Here is an 11,395-nt window from a genome sequence, read left to right as displayed (position 1 = left end):
GGTTTTAGAACTCAAAGCAAATTTTTAGGCTTCAGTTGTAGCCTTAAAAATGCTCACAAAGGACAGAGATTTATTTTCAGCATTAACAGGAATGAATTCACTAGAAACGAAGGAAACGGTGTCAGAAAACAGCGTTTGTGGTATGAGAAGCCACGTGAGCTTGTAATTTCTCAAGTGCAAGCTAAAACATGTGCTGACAGCTGAAGCAATACAAAGTGAAAGATTAGCTGCTGTTGTGCTATTCAGAGGCTCATTCCTACACCGCTTGCTGAGTAATTTGGTAGAAAAAAAGAAGGTAAGAATTCCAAAGTGTTTTAATTGTAGAGAAAAAAAGCATCTGGCAGTCCTTGTGTGACTGCTCCTGCAAACTTAAGACAGTATTTGTGGTTACATGTTATAGTAATTCAGATTACCTGCACCGTAGGTAAAAATCAAAGTTGTTAGTATGAAACCACCAGAATATTTATCTCAAATGCTGCTTCTCTTTAGTGACAGAAAACATATGCTTTGCACTTCTCTGTGAAAACCCTAACTAGAGTTCTGCTGAGGGATGCACTGACAATTGGACTGAGAGCAGCAGGCCACCAAGGTGATTAAAAAGCTGCATCTGACACAGCTGGGTTTGTTCAGCCCTTAGGAGAATGCTTTGGGAGGACCTTACTGCTGCCTTCAGCTGCCTAAGTGGAGGGCATGGAGAAGACAGAGACAGATGCTGCTTAGAGGTGTAGCAGCAGGACAAGAAGCAGCAGACACAAAGCAGAACATGGGGAATTCCAGTTAAACATATCAAACATTTTTTTTCCCACTATGTCTATGGTCCAGCACTGGAACGGGCGGCCTAGAAAAGTTGTGCATCTCCATCCCTGGAAATGTTTAAAACTGAGCAGAATGATGGACTAGATAGACTCTAGAAGTCCCTTCCACCCTAACTTGTTCTGTCATTTATAAACCAGTCAGCGCGAGTGGCTCTGGTCAGTTATACAGGATAATAGAATCATCTAGAGGCTTGGGTTGAAAGGGATCTATCTTAAAGACCATTACAGCTCCAGCCCTGTGCCATGGGCTGGTTATCATCCCCAAACTCAGCTGCCCAGAGCCCCATCCAACCTGGCTGTGAGCACCTCCAGGGATGGGGCACCCACAGCCTCTCTGGGAAGCCTGTGCCAGAGCCTCACCACCCTCTGAGTAGAGAACTTCCTCCTTATATTTAATCTAAGTTTCCCCTCTTTTGATTTACAACCATTTCCTCTCATTCTATCAGACCATGCAAAATGTCAATCTCCCTCCTGCTTAGAAGCACCCTTCAAGTACGGGAAGGCCACAGTGAGATCTCCCAGAGCCTCCTCTTCTCCAGGCTGAACAAGCTCAGATCCCTTATGTGCCAAGCACACGATAAAATTTGTTTTGTTTTTACCTGGTAATCCCCAATTTTTAGATTTTTCATTTGTAAAAGCAACGTCAATGTAAATCATGACATTTTGAAACCAAAGTGGAAATTGAGAACACTGCTTTAAGAAGCAGTGGCATCTTGACCTGGATTTTACATTAGTACACTAAGTGAGATGTTCTCAGTAGCTGGACTTGGATGCAAAACAAAACCTCTGACATCGCATTTTATTAAGTTGTCAAGTCTTTTTTTTTGTCAGCAGTCATTAAAAACAATCTGTACACATCTAATCTAGTCAACAAAAATAGCCATACAGTTTTAACGCGATATGCCCCATTTACATAGCTCATTACGCTCTGAAGTTATTCTATTCATTGTTTTTAATGGGGACACGAACAATTACCATCTTTAAAACATATTAAAAGTTACATTACATTCTGCTCTCAAAAGTACAAAAAAATAACACTTTAAATAGAAACTGGCTCCTAAGCTTAGGCTGAGGCCTGTCAGGAAGAGAATTCCATACTTCAACAGACAGCGCCTTCCACATCAAGAGCTCTTCAAAGTGCTTGGCAGGGTGTATGAACATTACCCCACCTAACAGATAGGAAACTAAGGCACAGAGGTCAACTGCCTTGCTCAGTGTCACACAGCAAGTGAGTGATGGAATTAACAGAATGTGGGCTGTTCAGTTGTCCAGAATAACCACTGCACCGTCACCATTCAAGTGCAATGGCTGAAGCGTTTCTGAGGAGCAAAACTCTGAGAGAATGCTGTAAATGGAAAGGACAACTCAGAACCAAAGGCTTAAATAATTTCAACCCAAACCAAGTTTGGTATTCAATAAATCAAAATACACTTAAGGGGATGGTCACAGAGAAAGTTATACATTAACTTGCAAAGAGAAAGTTTGTTAGATGTAAGACATAAGGCGTTATCTTTGCACTAAATCTTGTGCAAAATCTTGACACTAATTCAGGTGTTGTTGACTCCAGAGAAGTGACAGTTTCTGATCAGCAGACATCTTAGCACTGTTCTTCAGCCAACAAGGTACGCTTCCCTGGAACGTCACATGGAAATGCAAATAAGGGGCCATGTAGCTGCTCAGGAGCCATGAGTTTGTGTGAGGCACAGGAAAAAAAAAGTTTTAATTGCTAGTGAGGTATCATCATAGTCTCATCATAGTCTCGTGCGTGTTGGAAGGAATCTTAGAGATCATCGAGTCCAACCCCCGGGATTCAAGCCTCTGTGTAGCAGAGCGGCACTTCTACCACTTGAGTCACAGGGGATTCGAACCTGGGCCTCCGATGTTGCAACACGGCATTCCTACCACTGTGCCACTGAGGCACACATGGGCTTGTATGGACTTGGAGAAATACCAACTGATAACAATAAAAAAAGTCTAAAATAAATAAGGTCAAGAAAATGGAAAGCCATCCACCAAAAATCACCAAGGCATCTTCAGATAAGATTATGCTGCAGAAAAGAAAGTGGGATGTGTGTAATCACAGCTTGGATAAGAAGCATGCTAAAGCCCAGCCCTCCAGTGACAAATAAGCATTTAAAAAAGGCTGTGCTTGAATAGGATGCTGTACAGTCAACAAATGTGCAGTTGGAAAGTATCGTAGTGAGATAGCAAAGGAACAAATAGAGAAGGAATGCTCACCCATATCCAAAGATTTAGGCTCACGATGAAAAGCTCCACAAAGGAGGGATCTCCAGAAAGAGATCCTTCCCCAGCAGCAGTCAGCCCTTAGATGGGGTCTAGGAGGAGGGGAACCTGGTTCCACCCCTTCTGGTCACACAGGTGAATTGCCTTCACCTGTGCTCCCATGGCTGACCCAGTCCTTGCCTCAGGTGATCAATCAGTGGTTCAGGCTGTGACTCAACAGTTCCCATACAGATACTCATGAGCTGACTTATTTACTGACACAGACTCCTGGCAGGATTCAGAAATATGTACATTTTAATTCTATTCCTCACTATTTCAATGAGAAGGAATTGTATCTTGGTTAGAGTGAGATGTTGCTTTGATTCCTGAGCCAGCTGCATGTGCTAATCTGGATGGGAAGATCCTGCTAAATGGATTTCTTCATTTTGCCCTTGATGAGCATGGAGATGTTCTAGTGCTTCCTTGGAAAGAGTGATGACGTGCATTTGTTCAGGGTGAGCAGTCTCTATTTGGTTTGCCATCACATTAATGTTTTGGATTTGTTCCACTTGCTCCTGCGGAGTTGAAAGCAACAAGTTTTGCAACTGCTGTGGTGGCTGAGCAAGCAGCGTGAGGTTAGCAGCCTGCCCCGCTGCCATATTTGGGGCACTTTCAGCAGTAACAATACTAATGCCTTGATTATGGCTAGGCATGAAGTTTATATTATGCACTGTATCTGCAACCAGCAGTTGAATCTCCTGCCCTCCAGAGGTGGCAAGCTGATACTGCTGCAGCTGAAGAATATTTCTCACTTCCTCCGCATTAGTGTTGGTGCTTGGAGTGGTGCTGGCTTTTTGAAACTGCTTCTCCTTGCTGTGAGTTTTCAAGTGAGACTTCAGGTTGTCCAGACGAGCAAACTGTAAACTACATTCTGGGCAAGAAAAAGGCTTTTTGCCTGTGTGTAAGATACAGTGTCTTCTCTTAGCACTGGAATCAGAGAAAGATTTTCCACATATCCCACAAGAATATGGCTTTTCTCCCCTGCAAAAGAATGTATTTGATATCATGAAAATATTTGCTGTGAAGTGCTGCCTTATGCACTTTAATACAGAATTCAGGTTTAATATAGAATTTCAGAAGAAACTGAAATGATTATTTTCTTTTGCTGCACCATAAACACTTAAGAATAGTCATATCAAATAATATTCTGTTTGACTTCCAAACTATTTCTGTTCAAAATCATGAACTGCACAATGCTTTCATTTACTAAAGAAAGAGCACAACTTCCCTTCTGTCCTAATACCAGAGGTACAAACTGTGCTACTGGATCTTGACAAGGATGCAACTTACTCTCACAATCGTAAGCACTACTGTAAAATGTTTATTAACAGCATTAGCTTTAAAACTTAAGGAAATCTCTAACTCCTAAATTGCTGCCTGTCTCAAAGGGACAAGAAATTATACTGGAAATATTTTCTTTTACGTAAGGCTCACAGCAGTTTTTCAGCGATTTCACATTGGACAAGCCTTTATGTTATACAGCTTTTACCCATGCCAATGTGCTAAGTAGTAAAAAAAGTGACAGACGACAGGAAAACAGGAAAATGCTCTAATAATCTTGTTACATCATGGCTGTTATTTTGCTGTTAAATACTTAGCAGTGAAAAGTTTTGCATAAATAATACAGCAGTAAGTACACAGGCACAATGCACGAAAGAAATACAGTCTTTAATCATCCACCCAAAATGCAAACAAAACTTGAACACCCTGTGAATGAACAAGCACTAGATACAGGTATCGGAATAGAAACCATATTTTTAAACAATGTAATGAAAATTAGACATTATTTACCTGTGAATTCTAATGTGAGTCTGAAGAGAACTTTTAGCTGTGAATGACTTGCCACAAATTTCACAAGTGAAAGGCTTCTCACCTATCAAAAAGAAACATGGCATCAGTTCTCATTTAGTACTTAAAAACATTTGAAAGGTTCTTTAACAGAGGGAGGCAGCATGGAGCAGGCTGCCCAGGGCAGTGGGCATGACCCCAAGCTGCTGGAGTTCAAGGAGCATTTGGACAATGCTCTCAGACATAAGGTTGGAATATCGGTCTGTCCTGTGTGGAGCCCACAGTTGGACTCAATGAAACTTGCAAGTCCCTTCCAGCTCAGGATGTTCTACGATTCTATGACATTTCACTGTACAAAGTTATGAAGCTTCATGCTTCTGCCAATGGTCAGTATGGATATCTGAAACTGAACTCGTTATTTAAAAGGGTATAAAATGACTTATATTGTATTATATTATCTGCAGTGCCCTGGGAACAAGTTCCATATCCCATTCCTTGGCACTGGGGTTGGAATTAGACCACCTTTAAAGGTTTCTTCCAACCCAAGTCATGCTATTACTCTAACACAGCTGGAGAAAAGTTAACTTATGTTGGATTGAATAAATTGTTTTTGTTGTTGCTTTGACTGCATTTGGAATTCTCGTGTCTAATTGAGTAGAAGCAGAGTGACCAAATGAAATAACAAAAAACTTAAAAGAAAACAGATATTAACCAGCAAAACCAAAGCTATTTCACACAAGTTTTCTTTGTTGCATGCAGCATCTTTAAAAGGCTAATTAGGAGAATCCAGATCACTACCATGGTAACCCATGCCACCAAAGTGCAGTGCAACTCAGAATGGGGCAATATCCTGTTTCCAATGAAGATTCATGTTTTTAGAACTCTGATGCTTACCAGCTTTCCTATGAAAAGAGGACTAACTTCCTTAAGTTGCCTGTGTTCTTATGATACGTAGTGCTACAAAACTGCAGCCAAAGCAGTTGTATCAATATTAACACCTGACCTCCAGGTTCTTTAGGTTTTTATTCCTTGCTTTTGGGATGGAACACATTAATTGATATTTCTGCACTGAAAATATTGGCATCTGGCCTGTCTTTTCTGGAAGCAATATTGACTGCAAATCAGTTTCTGCCAGAATTCAGTGAGATAATGTCATTTTGCAACACACCTTGCTACCATGATGATCCTTCTCATTTCCCACCATCAAGCTCATTTCCTATTACGTTTATTGAGCTTTACCAGCATTGCATATTCTTATGTCAACATGAACTATGCTGTCCTCAAGAGAAAATGCAGTATTTCTAAGTACTGCAAATATGCACTGGAAAGCCTGGAAACACAAAATATGCCTAAGAACACAAGTTCTGACCTTGTCATAATTTGATGTTGTATACACTCTGCAAGTAATATAAGTAAGAAGAACTCAGTTTGGGGAAGAAACTATTGCCACGTTTTACAGCTATTTTAAAAGAAAAGAAAAATACAAGTCATTTATACACATGCTCTTCAAAGAGAAGCATTTTAAGAAGCTTATGCTTTGTCATCATGAGAGGTTACATCAACCTCAAACTTTTATTCAATGTTTCCCAGCCATTCAAGTACCACCTTGCTTTCTAAGTCTTAGAACATTCTTTGATGTCACCTGCGTTTATTTATCCCTCCTAGCCAATCTGTGGCCAGCATCTGGCTTACTGCAGCATAATAAAACAGTAAGCTGAAATGATTATTTTTATTGTCAGCAACATTTCCATAATCATCCAACCCCACAGACAGGAGTGGGGGAACATACACTCTTTCAGGACGTGTGCTTTCTGTTACTACATAGATTATGTCTAGCCTAACCAATGCTGTATGTGGCTACCCAGATAAACCAAAATCCCCGTTCAGGATTTTATCACAGGAAAACTAATTGACATCTTCTGCAGCAGATTTTCTAAGGGAGAAAAAGGAAAGACCTTCCTGTAACAGGTACCACTTCTGTGCTGTTGTAACACAAGCTGTATTGTGCTTATTGTGAGCTCCTGGTATCTTATCTCCTAATTTGAAACGGGCACCATAATGCACAAGCACAGCCAAAGCTCTACCCAGAGAAATAAGCATCCCTTGCCTTATATATGGTTTTGTCTGTGTTATTTTAAGTGGAAAAAAAAAACAACACAAAAAACACAAAACTGACACAGTGACAGACATTATTACCTGTATGTGTTCTTAGATGTTTCTTTAACTGAGCTGCATCCATGAATTTGCGATGACACTGGTTACATTCCGGCAATGAACGGCCTTGTTGCAATAATAAAAAAAAGTGTCAGTGCATAAGTGATCCCTTTTATCTCTTCAGTGATCTTTGTTAAAGCACTTTCCTGTAAAATAACCACTCTGGTATAATACGGAGATAAAACAAAAGGTGATTCACTGCCTTGTCTCTGTCTTGTCGCACAAACCAGCAGAACGACACACCCCTTTTTCTCTATTTGTTCTTAGCATTGTAAAAGAGGGAACTGAGAACTATTTTGCCCCCAAACATACTTTCTCTCTCAGCACATACACAATATGGGCTGCAAGGCTAAAACATTTTATCATAGAATCACAGAATCACCAAGGTTAGAAAAGACCCACAGGATCACCCAGTGCAACCATCCACCCATCACCAATAGCTCTCACTGAACCACATCCCCCAGCACGATGTCCAAAATACAGCACAACTTTTAAACATCAGAAGGGTCTTCCTCAACTAATTACCTTTTCAGACATACCATTTATTGCTCACCACTCTGTCTTTTTCATCCTATTCATTGTTACAACGAGGTTTCATGGTAACAAAGCCTATACACTCAACTGAAGAAGAAGAACATTCAGCTGATCTTTACAAGGACAAATCAGCACAGACTGTCAGCCACCTCTTAAACCGAAGCTCGTTATACCTGTGTGTACTCGATAATGGCTCTTGAGCTGTCTCTTTTGGCTGAAGTATTTCCCACACTGATCACATGTAAAAGCCTTCTGTCCTGTGAAGAAAATCTCTTATTAAAATGCAAGCCACATCTAATTTAGGCATAAGAAGGAAAAAGAAAATAAAATCAGCACACATAAGAAAGGGCAGAAATACTTCTTTTTCTACAAAGGCATATTCTTGCAGGGAAAAGGGATTACCTTTGCTTTGCAGTATTTACCTGTATGTAGGCTCATGTGTTCCAGAAGAGAATGCTTCGTTGTCAGAGCCTTATTGCAGACAGTGCACGTGTATGGCCGCTCTCCCGTGTGCATCCGCTCATGGACCTGAAGAGAGTGCTTCTGGGAAAAGCCTTTGCCACATTCACTGCACTTGTAAGGGCGCTCTCCTACAACCAGATTTGTCAGTGTAAATACATTACTTCTCACCAGGTATTCTAAGCTGATAGTGAGGCTCACTGCAATCTAGTATCTACATAAAATGACTTTTAAACAGTGATAAGGGAAATGAAAAGAAAGAGAAAAGCTTCGTGTGGCAATAGAAGTTCTTTAAATATCACCATATTGCTCAAAGTTTGAACAGAGAAGTGATTACCTAAACAGCAAGCAAGGTAAGATGTAAAGGCTATGAGGTCTGCTGATAAGAATAAAACAAGCAGACAGTCCTAGAAACACACCATAACAACTTGGATTGGGCTTGGATTGGGATGCTCTTTTGGGCAGCTCTTGCTACAAGCAACAGCCCACACTTAAACAAGCGGCTCACACTGTGCAATGGCACTAAATCCTATACCAAAAGACTCAGTCTCTCACCGCTTACCCGTATGACTTCTCTGATGAATAGCTAAAAAGTGATTATATTTAAATACTTTGCCACAGTCTTTACAGCGAGCTTCAGAACCTGTACGTTTCCTTTTTCCATCAGCTCTCCTTGCCAGTCCTTTCTCATCCTCTTCACCGAGAAGTTTATAATCTTTTAGTCTGATTGACCTCCTCAGCCGACGTTTGCTGTAACGGCTCTGAGCGCTTTGCATTCCTTCTGACCTGGGATCACAATTCTCATCTTTCTCAGCTGACAGATCAGCAGCAGCTTCTGATCCACCAGCAGGTTCTGTTTCTTCTGCATCTTTCCTTGCTAAACCCTGTTCGCTGACAACTATTCCTTCTGCTGCCATGTCTTTTTTCATAAAATTCTGCTTATTTTGCATGGAGTTATTCTCCCTCAGCTGCACATCTTCAACCAAATTTGCTCCTGGCTTTTCCTCTTGGACGATATTGATCTTCCTCGGTCGCCCTCGTTTCCGCTTGGGCAGCTCTTCGCTTTTCTTGTCGCCTGCAGTAAGTGCTACAGCGGTGCTACTGCTGGAATCCCTTGTCAGTGGGTCCCCAGGGCTGCGGCCAGCCTGGTACTCACTGTAGGCTCTCAGCAAGTCGTTCACCTTCAGGAGCTGTGCAGTAGCTAGAATCTGTTCAGTGCTTTTCTCAGTAGCATTGACACAACCCGTGTAAATAAATTCCAGCAGTGCTCCAAAGGCGTCAGCAACCATTCCTTCCAGCACGTAAATCGACTGCCCTATTTCGCACTCATCTACAAACATCATTGAAAAGTATTCACTGCTGGCAGCCAGCAAAGCTTTATGGGCTCTGAATTGCACATTCTCCACTATTAGAGTAATGTCACAAAGAAAATCTTTTTTCCTTTGCTCTTCAAAGTTAGCTAGAATGGTGTGTTGGTGAGTTTTGGAGTGGATGATGACCAGTTTCTCCGAAGGGTCAGGAGGCACTTCTGCCATTGTTACCATATATATACAAAGAGGCACCTGCAAGGACAGAATATGTTAGACAAAAAGAACTCCAGCAATTTCAGAAGAATCAACCGAATGAAAACACTATGGAAGCCCCATGATAGAACTGGGCATTTCCTGAAGGTCAGCTGAGCCATAGAATCATAGAATTAACAAGGTTGGAAAGGACCTAGAAGATCATCCAGTCCAACCACTAACCAATACTTCCCGGCTAAATCATATTCATCAACACAACATCCAGACGTTTCTTGAACACTCCCATGGTTGGTGACTCCACCACCTCCCTGGGCAGTGCATTCCAATGCCTGACTACCCTTTCCGAGAAGTAATACTTCCTAATGTTCAGCCTGAATCCCCCATGCCGCAGCTTAAAACCATTCCCTCTAGTTCTAGTTCTAGCCAAAAGTGAAACTTACCTATCTGCCACTTGAAACGATAGGCTGCGTATTTTAAACAGAAATACACCTATGAATACTGATAAGTACTCAGTGAGGGCAGCAGCTCTGACCAGCTGCAGGAATGCTGTACAAAGCAACACACAGTAATCACAAATAACACCTAAGGGTGAGCAGGGTGGCTGACAAGCGTGTTTACTTCCAGTCACCAAACAGCTCGTGCTGGAGACGAGGCACAATACAGGGCACAGCTGGAAGTGACCCAGGATGCCCACCCAACCCAACACAACCAAGTTACAGCGTATTACTGCTAGCGCTATCCAAGCACCTCTTGAGCACAGAGGGGCACAGGCACCAACCACCCCTCCAGGTCCGATGTCTGACCACCCTCGTGGCCAATAACCCTTCCCTAACCTATACACCCCCTACCCTGCACGGGGCGGCAGCCGAACGGCACCAGCAACGCCCGCAGACACAAAGGGGGCCAGGCCTGCGGCCCACGCCGCGGAAGAGGCGCTGCCCCACGGTCGCCGCCCGGCCGCACGCCTGACCTGCGCTCGGCCGCTCCTCCCGAGGGCTCGGGGCCGGTGAGAGGCCGGCGGCGCCGGTCCGGCACTCACCGCTCCGCCGCTCCCGCCGCACTTCCGGCGCCGTGACGTGGGACGGCGGCAGCGCCCGCCCCCATCGCGAGGCCGGAGTTATTGCAGCGCACGGAAGGGAAACGTTTTATTTTCGAGTTTAAGTTTAGTGTTATCCTGCTGGTCTACAGCCCCGCTCTGCCAGTTACTAAAGTCACTAGAACTAGATAAAGCTGTGGGTGTAGTCTTTCAGCGACAGGAAGGTTTGTAGCTTGAGGTCAAAGCCGAGCGGTCGGTGCTGGGGTTCCATGTACTCGCGAGGCATCTCCCTCCCCAGGTATGGGATGAGCTCGCAGTGCTCGGTGAGCCGCTCCAGCCGCCTCCGGTACATCTGCCTCCTGTGCGCCGGGCTGCGGGCGTTGTACGCTGCGGGAACAGAGCGCTGCGTGAGCCTATGGCATTCACAACACCGACAGGACTCGTAATTCAAGCTTCTCATTTCTTACCTCTGCCCTAAGCTGTATTTTGGGGTGCATCAGTGCTGAGTGCCACCCTTCAGAGTGATGTAACAGAGGCAATGGGGAGTCAGGGGCTTAGGACAGACAAAACCTAACCAGTTTTTCTTAGGAGATGGTATTTTATATCTCATGAACAACATGAAGAGCTGTGGAACGCTTCAGCCCCCTTCAGCTTTAAAATGTAGACAGCCGCGTTCTACAGGTGTTAAGTCTGAAGGGCACTAACTCACTGCCATAGGGATGTGCAATGTCTTACTCCTTTCC

General features: G+C 43.2%; 1 protein-coding gene across 2 annotated transcripts; it reads right to left on the bottom strand.

Moving 5' to 3' along the window:
* Nucleotides 1-1,586: 1,586 nt before the first annotated feature.
* Nucleotides 1,587-10,792, bottom strand: ZBTB24 (zinc finger and BTB domain containing 24). 2 transcript variants are annotated; one of them, XM_015858715.2, is made up of 7 exons: nucleotides 10,587-10,792; nucleotides 8,656-9,655; nucleotides 8,057-8,224; nucleotides 7,808-7,891; nucleotides 7,083-7,166; nucleotides 4,890-4,971; nucleotides 1,587-4,079 (listed from the first exon to the last, which is right to left on the bottom strand). In XM_015858715.2, the coding sequence occupies exons 2-7, from the start codon at nucleotides 9,635-9,637 to the stop codon at nucleotides 3,443-3,445; spliced, it is 2,037 nt and encodes a 678-aa protein (XP_015714201.1). In that variant the 5' UTR covers nucleotides 9,638-9,655; nucleotides 10,587-10,792; the 3' UTR covers nucleotides 1,587-3,442. The 2 variants fall into 2 exon arrangements, with proteins under 2 accessions (XP_015714201.1, XP_032299216.1); XM_032443325.1 differs by having other exon boundaries at nucleotides 10,656-10,792.
* Between the last annotated feature and the right edge of the window lie 603 nt (nucleotides 10,793-11,395).

This window comes from Coturnix japonica, chromosome 3 (genome assembly GCF_001577835.2).
Source record: "Coturnix japonica isolate 7356 chromosome 3, Coturnix japonica 2.1, whole genome shotgun sequence".
NCBI classification, from domain to species: Eukaryota; Metazoa; Chordata; class Aves; order Galliformes; family Phasianidae; genus Coturnix; species Coturnix japonica.
This window is presented reverse-complemented; position numbering and strand designations above follow the sequence as displayed.